The sequence below is a fragment of the Schistocerca americana genome, chromosome 1 (genome assembly GCF_021461395.2).
Source record: "Schistocerca americana isolate TAMUIC-IGC-003095 chromosome 1, iqSchAmer2.1, whole genome shotgun sequence".
In the NCBI taxonomy this organism is placed as follows: Eukaryota; Metazoa; Arthropoda; class Insecta; order Orthoptera; family Acrididae; genus Schistocerca; species Schistocerca americana.
In genome coordinates, this window is record NC_060119.1 from 605,294,610 (window position 1) to 605,314,293 (window position 19,684).

General features: G+C 38.9%; 1 protein-coding gene across 8 annotated transcripts in view; it reads right to left on the reverse strand.

Moving 5' to 3' along the window:
- LOC124607049 (histone deacetylase 6) overlaps positions 1-19,684 on the reverse strand; it is a 325,114-nt gene that overhangs the window by 164,380 nt on the left and 141,050 nt on the right. For all 8 annotated transcript variants that reach the window (XM_047139236.1, XM_047139241.1, XM_047139228.1 and 5 more), the window contains one exon: positions 10,389-10,495. In XM_047139236.1, coding sequence (XP_046995192.1) covers positions 10,389-10,495 — 107 coding nt within the window. The remainder of the gene's footprint in view (positions 1-10,388; positions 10,496-19,684) is intronic.

Below are 19,684 nucleotides of genomic sequence, written 5' to 3' on the forward strand. Positions count from 1 at the left end.
CTAAAAACAAAGATGATGTGACTTACCAAACGAAAGCGCTGGCATTTCGATAGACACACAAACATACACACAAAATTCAAGCTTTCGCAACAAACTGTTGCCTCATCAGGAAAGAGGGAAGGAGAGGGAAGGACGAAAGGATGTGGGTTTTAAGGGAGAGGGTAAGGAGTCATTCCAATCCCGGGAGCGGAAAGACTTACCTTAGGGGGAAAAAAGGACGGGTATACACTCGCACACACACACATATCCATCCACATGTATACAGACACAAGCAGATGTCTTATGTGAACCACATCTTTTCAAAATCAAGGTCACTTTGGATTATGTGGATGAAATCATCATCCAAATCCTTCACGTACCGTACAGTAGTCATCGTGCCATCAAGGAATATTGCACTGATTACTCCGTGACTGGACATTGCGCATCACACGGTCACATGATGAGGGTGAAGAAAGACTTATCGATCGCGAAATGTGGATTCTCAGACTCCCAAATGTGCCAATTTTGCTTACTGACGAACCCATCAAAATGAAAATGGGCTTCGGTGGTAAATAAAAATCATACAGCATCGCAAACTAATTCCAATCATGGCCCGCAGCGGTTTGAAAATCCTAACACAAATCGTTCAGAAGTTTTGATGGTTTTATTTCATATAGATCAATAATTGTCACCCTGTAGATTTATTTCAGCAGTTGCTACAGAGCACTACAATACATCGTTATGGGCATGTGCAAGACGTGTGCATTGAGAGATCTTACATTACATCATAAAGGAAACAGGACATCAGAGGATACTCCAAAGGTATCGGAATTTCATAAACCATAGTAGAGTGCATAATTTGGCTTAAGTGCACATTCATATGTCCAGATTCATAATGAAGTAGGCCCAAATCTGATATTAAGCTTTTCAGGGTGGTTGTCAGGATGTAAATTTTCTTGGAGGGTCAGTACTGTATTATATCATTTTTTATTCTTTATTGTGGCACAATGCCAGTCATATGTTCCAGAAGATGAAAATGTGCACTTCAAATTCAGTGAACAATTGAAAATAGCCAGTAGTGTGGAATGAAACACATCGTTCCAAATAAATCGACAGCCTCAGCGGAAAATATAAATGAAAGTCCAAATTTCTTAAACAGACAAATAACTTCACTGTACTGAAAGGTGATTAATGTTTGACTGCCAAAAAGATGGAAATAAAATAAAATCACAAAACATACTAATAACATATCTTCTTGTTGTTGTGGTCTTCGGTCCTGAGACTGGTTTGATGCAGCTCTCCATGCTACTCTATCCTGTGCAAGCTTCTTCATCTCCCAGTACTTACTGCAACCTACATCCTTCTGAATCTGCTTAGTGTATTCATCTCTTGGTTTCCCTCTATGATTTTTACCCTCCACACTGCCCTCCAATGCTAAATTTGTGATCCCTTGATGCCTCAGAAAATGTCCTACCAAACGATCCCTTCTTCTATTCAAGCTGTGCCACAAATTTCTCTTCTCCCCAATTCTATTCAATACCTCCTCATTAGTTATGTGATCTACCCATCTAATCTTCAGCATTCTTCTTAGCACCACATTTCAAAAGCTTCTATTATCTTCTTGTACAAACTATTTATTGTCCATGTTTCACTTCCATACATGGCTACACTCCATACAAATACTTTCAGAAATGACTTCCTGACACGTAAATCTATACTCGATGTTAACAAATTTCTCTTCTTCAGAAACGCTTTCCTTGCCATTGCCAGTCTACATTTTATATCCTCTCTACTTCGACCATCATCAGTTATTTTGCTCCCCAAATAGCAAAACTCCATTACTACTTTAAGTGTTTCATTTCCTAATCTAATTCCCTCAGCATCACCCGACTTAATTCGACTACATTGCATTATCCTTGTTTTGCTTTTGTTGATGTTCATCTTATATCCTCCTTTCAAGACACTGTCTATTCCATTCAACTGCTCTTCCAAGTCCTTTGCTGTCTCTGACAGAATTACAATGTCATCGGCTAACCTCAAAGTCTTTATTTCTTCTCCCTGGATTTTAATACCTACTCGAAATTTTTCTTTTGTTTCCTTTACTGCTTGCTCAATATACAGATTCAATAACATCGGGGAGAGGCTACAACTCTATCTCACTCCCTTCCCAACCACTGCTTCCCTTTCATGCCCCTCGACTCTTATAACTGCCATCTGGTTTCTGTACAAATTGTAAATAGCCTTTCGTTCCCTGTATTTTACCCCTGCCACCTTTAGAATTTGAAAGAAAGTATTCCAGTCAACATCGTCAAAAGCTTTCTCTAAGTCTACAAATGCTAGAAATGTAGGTTTGCCTTTCTTTAATCTTTCTTCTAAGATAAGTCATACGGTCAGTATTGCCTCACGTGTTCCAACATTTCTACAGAATCCAAACTGATCTTCCCCAAGGTCTGCTTCTACCAGTTTTTCCATTCGTCTGTAAATAATTCGTGTTAGTATTTTGCAGCTGTGACTTATTAAACTGATAGCTCGGTAATTTTCACATCTGTCAACACCTGCTTTCTTTGGGATTGGAATTATTATATGCTTCTTGAAGCGTGAGGGTATTTCGCCTGTCTCGTACATCTTGCTCACCAGATGGTAGAGTTTGGTCGGGACTGGCTCTCCCAAGGCCGTCAGTAGTTCTAATGGAATGTTGTCTACTCCCGGGGCCTTGTTTCGACTCCGGTCTTTCAGTGCTCTGTCAAACTCTTCACGCAGTATCGTATCTCCCATTTCATCTTCATCTACATCTTCTTCCATTTCTATAATATTGTCCTCAAGTACATCGCCCTTGTATAGACCCTCAACATACTCCTTCCACCTTTCTGCTTTCCCCTCTTTGCTTAGAACTGGGTTTCCATCTGAGCTCTTGATATTCATACAAGTGGCTCTCTTTTCTCCAAAGGTCTCTTTAATTTTCCTGTAGGCAGTATCTATCTTGCCCCTAGTGAGATAAGCCTCTACATCCTTACATTTGTCCTCTAGCCATCCCTGCTTAGCCATTTTGCACTTCCTGTCAATCTCATTTTTGAGACGATTGTATTCCTTTTTGCCTGCTTCATTTACTGCATTTTTATATTTTCTCCTTTCATCAATTAAATTCAATATTTCTTCTGTTACCCTAAGATTTCTACTAGCCCTCGTCTTTTTACCTACTTGATCCTCTGCTGCCTTCACTACATCATCCCTCAGAGCTACCCATTCTTCTTCTACTGTATTTCTTTCCCCCATTCCTGTCAATTGTTCCCTTATGCTCTCCCTGAAACTCTGTACAACCTCTAGTTTAGTCAGTTTATCCAGGTCCCATCTCTTTAAATTCCCACCTTTTTGCAGTTTCTTCAGTTTTAATCTACAGTTCATAACCAATAGATTGTGGTCAGAGTCCACATCTGCCCCTGGAAATGTCTTACAATTTAAAACCTGGTTCCTAAATTTCTCTCTTGCCATTATATAATCTATCTGATACCTACTAGTATCTCCAGGGTTCTTCCATGTATATAACCTTCTTTTATGATTCTTGAACCACGTGTTAGCTATGATTAAGATATGCTCTGTGCAAAATTCTACCAGGCGGCTTCCTCTTTCATTTCCTAACCCCAATCCATATTCACCTAATGTGTTTCCTCCTCTCCAGTTTCCCACTCTCGAATTCCAGTCACCCAAGACTATTAAATTTTCGTCTCCCTTCACTACCTGAATAATTTCTTTTATCTCATCATACATTTCACCAATTTCTTCATCCTCTGCAGAGCTAGTTGGAATATAAACTTGTACTACTGTAGTAGGCATGGGCTTCGTGTCTATCTTAGCCACAATAATGTGTTCACTATGCTGTTTGTAGTAGCTTACCTGCACTCCTATTTTTTTAATTCATTATTAAACCTACTCCTGCATTACCTCTATTTGATTTTGTATTTTGTATTTGATTTTGTATTTATAACATATCTTAGCCTTCCATAATTATGTTGAATGTATTTTGATTCACGTGATATCTCTCGGAAACATAAATCCATTTTATTTTCATCTGATGTGAGAACTGTAAACGAAGAGGAAACTGCAATATTACTAAACGTAAACAAGGGTCATGTACAGACTATTACCTTCCCAGTACAACCCAGACTGCTCAGCACATGCACGACTCTGGCAGCTTGGGCGCACTAGAAAAATGTTTCCAGGTAGCATGTGGCTGCTTGTTCCTACTCCCATTACATGCTAACAGCCACACTTCAAGTAGACAGAAGCGGGAGAAGGTACTGTTCATATGTGACTAAAATGCGCATGCGCATGAACCCACTGGCAACTACTCATATGAACCTGACGTAAATAGTTGTTATATCATGCTCATCAGAAGCATTTTTTTTTTCTTTCTTATAAAGTATTACATAGTCTTCATCCTAAAGCTTCTGATACATTTTGCTGTTGGCAGACACTTGTGTGTGCTGTGTGTTTTGTTGCTGTAAATGGCCCATTCCTTTGCAGTGTTAAGTTTTATTTTATTTTTTACCCCATTTACGTTTTATTGCTGCAGCATTATTCTGTAGCAGCAGGAAACTAATGTTCTTTGTTAGAGTATCAGTTTTCACCAGTCAAAATTATAAACATTTAACTGAAAACCAAAACAATAAAATGTTCCTGGAATTCTAAATTTCCTCCCAGATTTCACGATGTCCCGGTGTGCATACAACCTGTATAAAGACTCTGCTTAAGGGAGTATCTCCTCCAAAGTGGAAAATAAACTGAGAAAGTAAAAATTAGCTAGCTCTATAGTTTACCAGGAGTACGTAAGTCTATGGTGTAATTTGATGTTTGATCTTAAAATTGAGTATAAGGTGTGCTTCCTCCAAAGGCAAAAATACAAATCAGTGGAATTAATGGTTAAGACCTGAACGTGCTCTCACAGAAAGCAAAGTAATTATGATTCACTCAATGTCTGTATGATAGCCAAGTAGAGGAGCTATTAAATCTAAGACAACAAAATTAATGAAAATTCTGATTCAAAGATGTTTGGTCTTCAGTATGGATAGGGACTGTGATCATTGTGCATGGACTCTCGGCTCCAAGCTGTAATGGCTTCAGTTACACAGCTTGAAGCTGCAGTGGATGGGCACCACTATTGTGTGTCAGCCATGGGGATCCAACAGACATCCAGCACATCTGAGTCCTCCGATCGGTCTTCACCAGTGGCCAGCCCTGTTACTACTCGTGGTGAGGTTGACCCCTCACCTGTAGTCAAATGGGAGGTCATCCCGGGGTGTAGCAGGCAGCAAAAGGCTTCCCAGGGGACCGCACAAGTAAGGCCTTCCCAATTAGCCTGACAAAGAGGTTCCAGTGGCTGTCAGTGCCTGACACTGTCACTGAGCCAGATGCCGTCGCCTTTCCTGTTTCAGAGGAAACCTCTCACCTTGCAAGATCCGGACAATCACAGAAGGTGGGATTATTGATAGTTGCGAGCTCCAATATTAGGCACGTTATGGGGCCCCTTAGGGACATGGCTGCCAAGAAGGGGAATAATGGGTGGAGTCATTCCAGACATGGAACGGGTTCTCCCAGATGCCATGAAGAGCACAGGGTGCAGCCAACTGCAGGTGGTGGCTCATGTCGGTACCAATGGCGTGTGTCACTTTGGATCAGAAGAGATTCTCTCTGGCATCTAGCAGCTAACAGAAGTGGTACAGGCTACCAGTCTAAGTCTTTCCTGCGAGATGAAAACTGAGCTGACCACTTGCAGCATAGTCGACACGACCAATTGCAGACCTCTGGTAAAGAGCAGAGTGGAGGGTCTGAATCAGAGGCTCAGACATTTCTGCGACTGTGTAGGCTGCAGATTCCTCAACTTGAGCCAAAGGGTGGTTGGGTTTCGGGTTCCACTGAATAGGTCAGGAGCCCACTATAGGCAGGAGGCAGCTACAAGGGTTGCAGCAGGGGCTGTGTGGTGTGGGTTGGGCGGTTTTTTAGGTTAGAGGGTCTCAGGAAAACACAAAAAGGGCTTCAATTACAAAGGGTGCAGGCCAAACGCAGGAAGAACTTAGATACAGAAACCATCGGTACAACAGTTGTAAATTTTCATAGCAGTTTTGGAAAGGTACCAGAGCTCCAAGGAATAATAGAAAGCACTGATGCTCAAATCGTTATAGGCACTGAAAGCTGGCCAAAACCAGAGATAAGCTAACCCACTATTTTTGCAAAGACCTAACAGTGTTCCAAAAGGACAGGTTAAACACAGTTGGCGGTAGCATGGCTGTTGCTGTTAGAAGTCGAGTATCTCATCGAGAAATTGAAGTAGGTAGTTCCTGTAAGTTAGTATGGGCAGAGGTCATCGTTAGCAATCGGAATAAAATCATAATTGGATTCTTTTATTGAACTCTCAATTCCGATGATACAACTGTTGTAAGATTCAAAGAAAACTTCAGTTTGATTTCAAACATGTACCCGACTCATACGATTATAGCCGGTGGTGACTAATTTACCCTCGAATATGTTAATGAAAATACATGTTTAATTCTGGAGGTACACATAAAACATCACCAGAAATTGTGCTAAATGGATTCTCTGAAAATTATTTCGAGGAGTTAGTTCATGATTCCCTTGCAAATAGTAAACAGCTGTGAAAACATCCTTGACCTCTTATCAAGAATTAATCCTGAGTTAATAATGAGCAACAAACCGGATACAGGGATTAGTGAACACAGGGTTGTCGTAGAGAAATTAAATACTGTAACCCCCAATCCTCCAAAAATAAATGAAAAATATACCTATTCAAAAAGCAGATAAAAATTCACTTGACGCCTTCCTAAGAGACAATCTCCACTCATTCCAAATTAATGATATAAGTGTAGACCAGATGTGGCTCGAATTCAAAGAAATAGTATCGGCAGGAATTAAGAGATTTATACCAAATAAATTAACAAACGACAGAGCTGATCATTCTTCGTACACAAAACAGGTCAGAAACACTTGCAGAAACAACAAAACACACATGCCAAATTTAAACAGATGCAAAATCCCCAGGATTGGCAATCTATTACAGAAGCTTGAAATTTAGCGCGGACTGCAATGTGAGATGCTTATAATAGTTTCCACAATGAAGCTTTGTCTCTAAACATGGCAGAAAATCCAAAGAGATTCTGGTCATATGCGAAGTATGCTAGTGACAAGACACAATCAATGCCTTCTCTGCAAGATAGCAATGGAGATACTATCTAAGACAGCACAGCAAAAGCAGAGTTACTAAACACAGCCTTCCAAAAGGCCCTCACAAAAGAAGACTAAGTAAATATTCCAGAATTTGACGCACGAACAGCTGCCAACATAACATGGAAGTAAATATCCTCAGAGTAGTGAAGAAACTTAAATCACTTAATAAAAGCAACTCTGGTCCAGACTGTATACCAATTAGGGTTCCTTTCAGAGTATGCTGATACAATAGCTCCATACTTAACAATCATATACAACCATTCGCTTGACAAAAGGTCCGTACACAAAAACTGGAAAGCTGCACAGGTCACACCAATATTCAAGAAAGGTAGTAGGAGTAATCCACTAAGTTACAGGCCCGTATCATTTACGTCGACATGCAGTACGATTTTGGAAAACATATTGTGTTCAAACATTATGAAGACAGTCTATTGACACAGAGGTCAACATGGATTTAGAAAACATTGTTGTTGTGAAACACAACTAGCTCTTTACTCACATGAAGTGTTGCGTGCTATTGACAAGGGATTTCAGATTGATTCCGTATTTCTGGATTTCCGGAAGGCTTCTGACACTGTACTACACAAGCGGCTTGTAGTGAAATTGTCTGCTTATGGAATATCATTTCAGTTATGTGACTTGATTCTTGACTTCCTGTCAGATAGGTCACAGTTCGTAACAACTGATGGAAAGTCTCCGAGTAAGACAGAAGTGATTTCTGGCGTTCCCAAGATAGTGTATAGGACCTTTGCTGTTCCTTATCCTCTTTTTTAACAATTTGGGAGACAATCTGAGCATCCGTCTTAGGTTTTTTTGCAGATGACTCTGTCATTTATCGACGAATAAAGTCATCAGAAGATGAAAACAAATTGCAAAACGATTTAGAAAAGATATCTGTGGGGTGTGAAAACTGACAATCGGCCCTAAATAATGAAAATTGTGAGGTTATCCACACGAGTGCTAAACAATAAATTTCGGCTACACGATAAATCAGTCAAATCTAAAGGCCATAAATTCAACTAAATACCTAGGAATTACAATTACGAGCAAGTTAAATTGGAAGGAACATACAGAAAATGCCGTGGGGAAGGCTAATCAAAGATTGTGTTTTATTGGCAGGACACTTAGACAATGTAACAGATCTACTAAGGAGACTGCCTACACAACACTTGTCTGTTCTCTTTCAGAATATTGCTGCATGGTGTGGGATTCTGAAAAAGTCACTGAAATGATACAGAATTTGGGATGGACATCATTAAAACAAAGTGGCGGAATCTTCTCATGAAATTCCAATCACCAACTTTCTCCTCTGAATGTGAAAATATTTTGTTGACACCGACCTACATAGGGAGAAACTATCATCATGATAAAATAAGGTAAATCAGAGCTGATACGGAAAGATATAGGTGTTCATTCTTTCCACGCACTATACGAATTGGAATAATAGAGAATTGTGAAGGTGGTTTGATGAACCTTCTGCCAGGCACTTAAATGTGATTTGCAGAGTGTCGATGTCGATGTAGATGTAGACGTATGTATGTATGAAGCAATTTTCTCTTTGTGAGGGATTTGTAATGATCATTCATGGAAGGGTATGTATCATTTACATCAAATATAGGGCTCCGAGTAAAGATGTGTGTGCTCGCAATTAGTTGTAAGGATTGGGGCGTATACTGTGGAAAAGTATTACTCTAAACAGGTGTGGAGTCTAACTGCTGGAGAGCATTTGTAATCCCCATGGCACAGGGAGGAATGAAGCAGCTCTCTTACCATGGAAGGCATTTCACTTACAGAAATCTGCATGGAAGAAAGAAGTACGATGCTGAGAAAGAACAGGACATAGCATAGCTTGACCCTGAAGTAAATCACTTGAGTTGCACGGCTGAATATCTACACCAATCTAATAAGGAAGTGTTAAAGCGGTAGTGTTAGATGTAGCTGTATGGAGTACCAGGTATAGAATAGATGTTGCTCAAGCAATCAAAACATTGCCACACTAGCTAAATACAGCAGTCATCAACCACTCATAAACACTCCAGTACGATTATGTTAGCCATGGCATGTAAGTCTGAATGCTCAGGGGAACACTAGTCCTTTGAACTGCAACTCTAATGTCTTAATCAGTGCATTGTATGAGTTAGTAGAATGGCATACGACTGTTGTTTAGTATTAGAAGAACATACAACGGAAATGATGGGAAAGTGATGCATGCATGCATGCTAAATGGAAATGCCTATTGTGCCAGAATATTCTCTGTGTTCCAATGCATACAAATAGCTTCTGGGAAATTATCATTAATGAAGCCAATGAAATTAAATTTACATATAAGCACCTCAACAAACATAACAACATGCAGCTGAGTAAAGTATGTGATTCCACTCTCTCAAAACTATAGCTGCTGTGATACTCAAAGTGAAAGATTAGAGTAGCTATATATCTTGGTAACAAGGGAACTGGTTGTCCTAGTATGGATAAGGTTTGCTTGAAAATGCCAGAAGACAAATACATATTCATATATGAAAACAACATCTCTTCATTACACATAACATTGCGGCATCCACAGAATGCAAACTCTGATCATCATTTCAAACTACACTAGCGAGAGATGAACAAGTGTACATGAAGGTGTTAGTCACTGCGGTGTAGTGTGAGTGAGCACCATTAATTTTTGCCTGCCCCTTTTTTACCATAAAACATGGGATGGACTGACAGGATGCTAGTAAACTGTTTTAAGTTCTACACTGAGAGTTAACAATCCAAATAGTTGCCTGAAGACATTACTGTGGATTGAAATACTACTAGCCCAGTGTCTGAGGCACTACTCTGCCTACCTCAGGCTGTGCTGTGTATGTTAATGCATGTAGTAACCACTGTGGATGCAATACAAGTTATAAGCAAAAAGGTTTTATTTACTTCAAGTGAGTGAATTTTCTCAGTCAGAAAATTTCATGTTACTAAGTATTTCAAATTTTCATAACATTAATTTGTAAAATCCCTGTTAAAAATGAAGAAAAACACTGAACTGCATGTTCTCTCTCTCTCTCTCTCTCTCTCTCTCTCAATGTCTTCTCCCACACATTAAGATATTGCTTAGGAGTACCTAACAGTTGTCAATGTTGTACCTCAAACAATGTGTAACAGAAAACCTAGTATTTATTTTTGTAATAGCACACCTGTCACTTGGAGGAGGAAGACTTGGTAGCGGTGGGCAAGGATCTCCAAGCAAGCATCGCAAAGTAAGTGCAGCACCTTCTGCTAAGGATTTCAAGCAGTACCCTCCCTGTTAAGACAAAGAACACAAATTTCACATTAAAGAAAAAGAACAACACTGTAGGAAATTAATACTCAATATTATGATTTTTTTATTATTACCATAGTAACAATGTAAACATTCAGAAATTACAAAGTGGTCTCCAAAACACAACAAGAAAGAACTCCTGTACAATAACTAATATGACATAAGATTAAACAAGGTGAAAAAATATTGAAACTCATTAAGCACAAGTTTGAATTAAATGATGAACATAATTCAAGAATAAATAAAGAGAGCACTGTAGCACAAGAGGAAACAACTGACTTAAATACAAGAAATGACTACATAGTAAACTCCCAGTTAGCTATGTTAATATTGACCCCAGACCAAATGCACAATTTAAAATATGGAAAATCCAAAATACACACGTTTTTCCTGGAATCTGCTGCTTACTGCATGTACAAAACATGCTACATGTCACATCTGAAAAACCAGTACTTAGTCACTAGAAACTGATAATTTATTTACAAAATTACACTTCAAGTGCACTGCATTTCATTAACAACTGCTTGCATTTGTGCCCCCCCCCCCCCCCTCCTTGATGATGTTTCTCATTTTCCAGAAAGCCAACATACCAAAACAGTCAAATAAATTTTTTCCAGCATACTCTACATGAGATAATTGCATTTCAGTGCCTTGATGTATGTGATACAGCTTGCTCAATTGCCTCAGCTTTGCTCTCTTCATCTATCGAACACACACTGTTCACTATATCCATGTCACCTAGCTGCTCAAATACAGATTCACAGACATCGATACAACACCACTCACGAATTTTTCATCATCTACATTCTCACAACCAAAAATTTATATTCTGAACAAATACGTAGGTTGGAACACTGCTGTGGAGATACTATGCAATGGAATCTACTATAGTCGCTGATAGCACACGTTGTTGGCATCCCTACCTTACCTCCGAGCAAATTGAATTGCCCATCCCACATCACCGGCATGCGCAGAGTCGAGGGAAACACAGTCACTTGTAAGCGAGCAGTCTAACATAACGGTGTCACTACGTTTTCGAAACAGGAGCAACAGAGTTGGATCAAGATTGCATGTGCCAGAGGTCGTACAGCAAGACAGTGTCATCAAGGTCTTCAAGAGGCGTGCAGGGAATTGGCATTGCCATACAGAACAGTGGCATGTTGGGTAAAAGCCTTCAACGAAGGTCAGCAAACTGTGGCAGACATGCATCGGGCATGTCATACTAGCATCTCTGAAGAAGAAGTTCCTGCTGTTGCTGCGTTAGTGGACAGTGATCAATGCCATACAATTTGTGAGCTCACCCACAAAACCAGATTAGCGCATACGACAGCTTCGCATCCTGAAGGAATGCCTGGGCATGCAAAAAATTGCATCACAATGGGTTCCGCATGGCTTGACAGAAATGTATGCAGAGGGTGAGAGAGGCAAGGAGGTGGAGGAGAAGGGAAAAGCAGGAGAAACAGAGGTTGACAGGTGGTAGGAAGAGGCAGCATGGGCATGGGATAGAGAATGAGGCAGGAGTGTGTGTGTGTGTGTGTGTGTGTGTGTGTGTGTGTGGAGGGGGGGGGGGGGGGGGGGGCACGCACGCACGCGCACCCACAAATTTTATTGGGAAGAGGTGCAATAGTGTGCTATTCACATTAAACTGACTGACGATGAGAAGGAGAAAGGTGTGACATTGACGACAAGGAATGCATTCGAATGTGTAAGGAGAAGTCGATACCAAAAGCGAAAGTTGATTAAACTGATGGTGTCCAAATTACAGACGGGAGAGAATTTCAAGCAGCATGGGATTCACAACTCCACCCTAAAATAAAATGACAACTGAACACAATAAGTAATTCATTTGCAATTTGTGTTGTTGTAGTAGGACCTTGGTTTGTAGGTTTTAACCTTATAGAACCTAGGAAGTGCTAATAGAACTTAAAGGTCTTAAAGGTCTACAAAAAACAGTACAGGATTTTCATAGCAAAAGTATGGTCTAAAATGGATTTTTGTAGAATAACATGGTTCTTCAATATATTTTTATAATTACTACTAAGAAAATCAATAATGTGGATTTGCACATTCTAAGAAAAGACATAATAAATAAATTTACACACTGCAATGAAATGAAAAATGTGTATGGCACAATATCACTGGTCCTTATAACCCTATAAAGTATCGCACACTGTTGCATCTGTAACAATTCGGTCAACTTATTTGTTAATTTGGAAAGTATAAAAATTACAGCCTGCACTGAAATCAGCACTGATTATGAAGCATTGTCGCTTTGAGAAAATGTCCACATACCACTGTGTTGGTATAAATCCAGCCAGCTTTTACTTAAATGCTGTCTGACACTAGAGGGGTGTACTAAAAGAACTAATCAGTGACTCTTAAAGGTATTTATTTTTGTAGTTATGGAGTAAAGTTGCATGGTGTGCTCACTCATCTTAAGCAGTGCATTTTAAGTGTAATTTTGTCATGCCTAAACAGAAATCATCAAAAACTGGTCTCTTCCAGCAGTGGATTGTGGAAGACTCCAATTTCACATCTGACAGCTAAGTAATTTTTTGCTAAGCCTGCCAAAAACATGTACGTAAAAACAGATTACTTTTGTCATTATTTTATCTTGCCAGTCTTTGCTTCTTTGATTTTCGACACAAAATTTAAAATTAGTTTATACACATGCATGTGCAATTCAACTGAAGTTGACATTCTACAAGATCACATTCTTATTTTTTAGTTACTGCCATCTTAGTGTTTATCTGTATGCCATGATAAAGAAATCACATTTACTTGAACACAAAAATTCCACAGCTCACATTATGGGCATCACTAACAATAACAACAAACAACATATTCAATCAATAATTTCTTTCATATCAAGTAGTGTGCTGGTCAGGTTTGATGTAGGATTGTGAGAGGCTTTAGTGTTGGCTAACGTGCAATTAAAAAAAAAAAAAAAAAAAAAAAAAAAAAAAAACTTTAACAGCTTCGTGTCAAGTATCAGCAGCTGCATTATACCAGATGAGTCGACATTGTGCAAAACTTATTTGGAACCAGTGTATGAAAAGGCTATAGCTGATATTAAAATTGACACTGATGACAACTACATTTGGCTTTCATTCGATGAGAAAACAGATAGTTGTTTGCAGGCCACTGAGTAGAGTTATGAATCAAATTCAGACAATGTTAATTATCTGAATGTCATCACTTCCATAAAACATAGGAAATGAAAGCAGTGCATGTCAGTGAAGTTGTCTGGAGGCATGAATCTTATGTGTACCATACTTAATTGGTATCTGGTGTGACATCTCAAAGCAATGATGGGGGCACACTAATGTAAGTGATAAATTCATATGCAGTGCAAGTACTGTGTGCAAACCTTGTGTATGTGAGTGATTCAATATGCACTGGAAGCTGGCTGACCAGGCACAAATAAAAGATAAAAAAAAAAAAATACACATGGTCTACATGATTCGCTCATGTTACAGCACTCCTCCTGTCAAGGTTACTAAGCACTGTGATGCATTGTTGAAACTCATTGTAACAATTCTTTGTTATGGACTCTTTATGGCAGAATTATTTGCTGTGCCATGAAAAGAATCTTCTTCACATCTAGGTTTGATTCAAGGAAAGCAGAACTGAAAATAGAGTCCCCTGTTGCATTGCTGAGAAAATTTAATGTATATAAATGAAGTGAAGTTTCTGAAGCAGTGTTTCAGAAGTCTTTCTACTTGTAGCATAAAAATTAAAACAACATACATTTTGGATTTGCATACATTTTCACTATGCAACTATTCTCAAACAATAGTATGAACACTATTGGTTAAAAATATTTGATTCTTTCAAATTGAGAGTGAAGAATCTGCAGTTCATTAAGAGCATGAATTGCGATTCATAATCTGAACCAAGCAGCAATCTCTTTCTCACCAGTGGAGATTCGTTTTTCAGTCTGCTGTATAATTTGGAAGTGTCCAAATAAATAATATATGAATACATTTAAGTGCACACAAACTGAGTGCATTGTGCCGAACGCATTTCGCCCTCTGACAGTACATGAAAGGAAGAGGCGTGCTGTGCCGAGCTGTGGGTACAAGGAGTTTTGCAATTCATTGCTAGATAGCAATGGCATCATTTTCACAGCAGCAGTTGACTATATCTTCATAGTTACACCAATCTGCCACGACAAATTTATAAATTGTATACACAAACCTTCCAAATCAGTCTACCTATTATTAAAAACCATATCAAAATCTCTGCAGTAATTCCTGAGGTGAGTCCCAACATACGAAAAGAAGCAATCAAGAGACATCAATGTAGATATGTAGACCCATAGCACACACAGATTCATTATTGAGCCTAACTGCTGTAATTTTGTGACACAGACTCTTTGTGGCAGACATTTTCACCCCACCATGCAAAGAATCATGTTCGCATCTACGTATAACTGAAGAAAATCAAAGCTGGAAGGTGAGTCATCTGATGTGCTGCTGCAAAACTTTATGTAAACAAAGCAATACTGCACCTCATGCTGGAGAAGATTTTCGAAAACATTTTATTTTATGCATAAAAAAATTGAAAACCACAAGTTTTGTATTCACATGTTTGTTCAATATGCAATTGTTATGAAACAACTGACCTCAACTTAATGTCATTTAGACAACTTGCATGCCCCTAACCAGGTATCCAACGTGCGAAAGGAGAGCACAATGTGGAATCTGAGCCACATTTCATTTATGGCAAAATGCCACGTCATTGAGAGGTGAATGCTAGGTTAAGATGCAGAATGAAAAGAAGTGACTGAGCTGGGATTTGATTCCATAACCTTTCAGTTTCTAGCCACATGTTCTACTATTGGCCTACGACATCAGATACGAATTTAATCACGCTTCCTGCTCTCTCGAGACACTGCTGCTCTCTCTCTCTCTCTCTCTCTCTCTCTCTCACGTCTTGGTAGCTGTTCACTACACAGCAGTGGCATCATTTTCACTGTGCCAAGGAACTTTAATTTATCATAACTAAGAAAACTTCTATGAAATATTTATAAATTATATACACAAACCTTCCTTGTGAGTCGGTATATTTACTAGTCTAATCTGGATTAAAATATAAAGACAGACAAGAGCAGACAACTCGAATTTATATACATAGATACGTCACACTGGGAAATTAGATTCCACGGCACCAGGAAAACTTTACCTACTACTGTGTAAGGAACTGCGAAAGATGAATACCAGTACTATAGCCTGCGCTGTCAGGGATGCCCCATGCATCCTTTGGCCAGGAGAGGATAGGGACGGAAAAGCTTTGCTATTGTTGACAGACTGTGTTGCCCATACGTTACAAGTGGGAGCAACACTGAAAGAATTCGATCCCAATAGGAACCGTTGCACCGGTCTTGCCTATGGCTTACACCATGTAGCAAAGGGCATCTGAAATAATGTTCCTGTGGGTTAACAGTGTCATTTCTTCTGTTAAGAAAATACAGTTTCGACCCACATTCAGTCCTTTAAGGAAATAGCTCCCAACATTTGCCTTTCACCTAACCCAAACTTTGACACTGATGCACCTGGCTCTTGGAAGCTTTATATTATGCAAAATATTGACAAAAAGTCAAGGAGGTAGTACACACATTTAAATATAATGAATCAGCTTTTACTGAAAAAGTTCACACAGCTCTTAAGACTGTTGCATCCTTGGCATTTTTAAGAGTTCATTGCCAACATCCACCAGTTTCAATTCAACAATTGCAGTCCTCATCTCTATCACAAAAAGATAATGTAGACGTGCTCTCTGATGTGCAGATGTATCTGGAGAAGGTACCTGGTTCAGTGAGTATACAATGCCTCACTACATTAAGGGACAGTCTTCTGAGGAATACTGGATATGAAGAAAGAGTGTAATTTTTCCGGGGGAGAAGTTCGAGGGTGGATTGTAGTGGAGGTAGATTTTGAGCAACTGTGTTGTAGAAATGCAGTGAAACCCACTATTTTACATTTTCGTGCCGTCCAGACTTAAAAAATGCAAAATTGAGGAAAATGTACCACAGGGGAAAATGTTCAACAAAAACACATGTATCTGGCATATATGATAAAACATTGCAAACCTCTCCAATACTTCGTACAAAATGCGTCTAACTGTAGGAAATTAAATGCACAATACAATGCTTATACAATAATTTGTGGTAATGCATTTCATCAGTTCTTAAAAGGTCACAGATGTGTAACAGCAAGTAAAAACTTGTCAAAAAATTGAAATTGGTATCTGAGTACAAGGTTATCAAGCTGTTTTCTGACATGCTAGAACTGCAAATTATACATTCAAAACAAGCGTTTTTGGTATATCATCCTTTGTGCTCACCCAGAAAAAAGCAAAAACTGATGAATAGTTAAATTAAACCAAAACCATCACAGTAGCTAAGTCATTAAACTGTTCGCATTAAAGTGGACATCTGCTTCATGACATACTATGTTGTCATTGCTGTTATTCTTTAATGCTTTTCTTATGGGCTATGCTTTATATTCTCACCATCATTAAAGGATTATTTCAGGCTTGATGAGAGAAACAGAGACGTGAACAAATGACTTTACCTGCCCAATTGACATTGCAAACTTATTAGAAGTTATTAGAAGTCAGCTCAGTGAATTTTTGTACACTGTCTAACATGTAAATTTGAAAGAAAGCTCATGTGCTACAGTTTCATTTCATGTCCTCTTATCACTGCTGTCAATGTTTACAATCTACAATGTGTGGTGTGTGCAGTATATACATTAGTTGTGTATGTAGTTGTTGCAACTGCATCGTGTCTTATTTAAAAATGTAAGTCTTTAAAATGGAATACTGCAAAACCCTTGTTCTATTTATGCGTGAAATCTCTGTCACAGAACATCATCTGCACAAAAACTGTATTTTCAGCACTTCACAAAATGCTTTCAACCCTACCAGCACTTCCGTCATTGAAGGGCCACTTGCTCACTCCACACATCCAGTAGGTGAGCTCATTTTATGTGTGTTAGCGTAGTGTGGTGGCTGCACTGGCTCATGGGTGACTTAACAAGCCGCCAGCAAATAAAGAGTTCACTAGCTGGAAATGGGCGACACTTCCTCAATTATGACCAAGCATATTCTTAGAGAGTCTGTGTCTGAATTTAAAAGGTTTGCGATTGATATTGTTACCAAATACAGTACATCGAAAATACATTCAAAGAGATGAGACAAGTGCCACAAAAAAAGGTGGTGGCTGGGCCCCTTCCTCACGTTCTGGCTCAGTCCAGAATACTTTGCGTCAACTGCCTTCTTTTCCCATTACTGCTGCAACCTAGAAGCAGCCGTATCATAACTGCGCGGCAAAGCTAAATATTACACTTGTGTTGGCAATACTGATCATGGATTATGTCAGCATTTCCTCTCTCACATCTCCCCTGTCCACAACAGCCCAAAATATTCCCTTAATTCTGCCACCAGCCATGGTGGGAACCGTCTGTGTTTTTATTTATTCATTTATTTATATATTTACACATCAAGTTCCATAGGACCACAGTGAGGAGCAAATCTCCAAGGTCATGGAAAGTGTCAGTACATGAAATTACAACATAAAAGTAACAACAGATTAAGTAAAATGTTTATGAACCCAAAAAAGTCTAGCCGTAAGTTTGAGTACATGCAACAATATAACATAAGAATCAGCTCAATTTTTCAAGGAAGTCCTCAATAGAATAGAAGAAGTGACTCATGAGGAAACTCTTCAGTTTCAATTTGAAAGCACATGGATTACTGTTAAGATATTTGAATTCTTGTGATAGCTTACTGAAAATGGATGCACACCTTTCTGCACAAGAGTTAAGTAAGTCCGATCCAAATGCAGTTTAGATTTCTGCCGAGTATTAACTGAGTGAAAGCTGCTTATTCTTGGGAATAAGCTGATGTAAACAAGAAACGACAGTAAGGAATATATATATTGAGAGGCCAATGTCAAAATACTCCAACTAGTGAACAGAAGTCGACAAGACACTTGCGAACTTACGCCACTTATTGCCCAAACCACCCTTTTACGAGCCAAAAATATCCTTTTAGAATGAGAAGAGTTACCCCAAAATATAATACCACATGACATAAGCAAATGAAAATAAGCAAAGTTCACTAATTTCCATGTCAAACAATCACTTACTTCAGGTACCGTTTGAATAATAAGAATGGCAGCATTAAGTCTTTGAACAAGATCCTCAATGTGGGCCTTCCACAACAATTTACTATCTATCTGAACACCTAAAAATTGGAACTGCTCAGTTTCACTAATCATATGCCCATTCTGTGAAATTAAAATGTCGGGTTTTGTTGAATTGTGTGTTAGAAGCTGTAAAAACTGAGTCTTTCTTTGGTTTAGCGTTAGTTTATTTTCCACAAGCCATAAACTTAGGTCAAGGACTGCACTATTTGAAACAGAGTCAATGTTGCACACAACATCCTTCACTACCAAGCTAGTGTCATCAGCAAGCAGAAATATTTTAGAATTACCCATAACACTAGAGGGCATATCATTTATATAAAGAAGGAACAGGAGTGTCCCCAACACTGTTCCCTGGGGCACCCCCCATTTGATCGTACCCCACTCAGACTCCACATCACAGTCATTCTCAACATTGTGAATAATGACCTTTGCTGTCTATCATTAAAGTAAGAAGTGAACGAGTTGTGAGCTACGCCCCGTATTCCGTAATGGTCCAACTTCCGGAGCAACATTTTGTGATCAACACAATCAAACTCATTGGTTAAATCAAAAAATATGCCTAGCACTCTAAACCTTTTGTTTAACCCATCCAGTACCTTACAGAGAAAAGAGAATATAGCATTTTCAGCTGTCAAATGACTTCTAAAGCCGAAATGTACATTTCATAGCAAATTATGGGATATAAAATGATCAATTATCCTTACACAAACAGCTTTTTCAATAGCTTTAGCAAACACTGATGGCATAAGTACAGGGCTAACAAGTGCAGGACAGTACTTTAATATTCTGCTAGCCACTCCATCATATCCATAAGAGTCCTTAGTCTTCAGTGATTTAGTTATTGACTCAATCTCCCTCTTGTCTGTATCACAGAGGAGTATTTCAGACCATCTCGGAAAAGCATTTGCCAAGAGAGTTATACGATTCCCTGCAGAAACTTAATTTTTATTTAATTC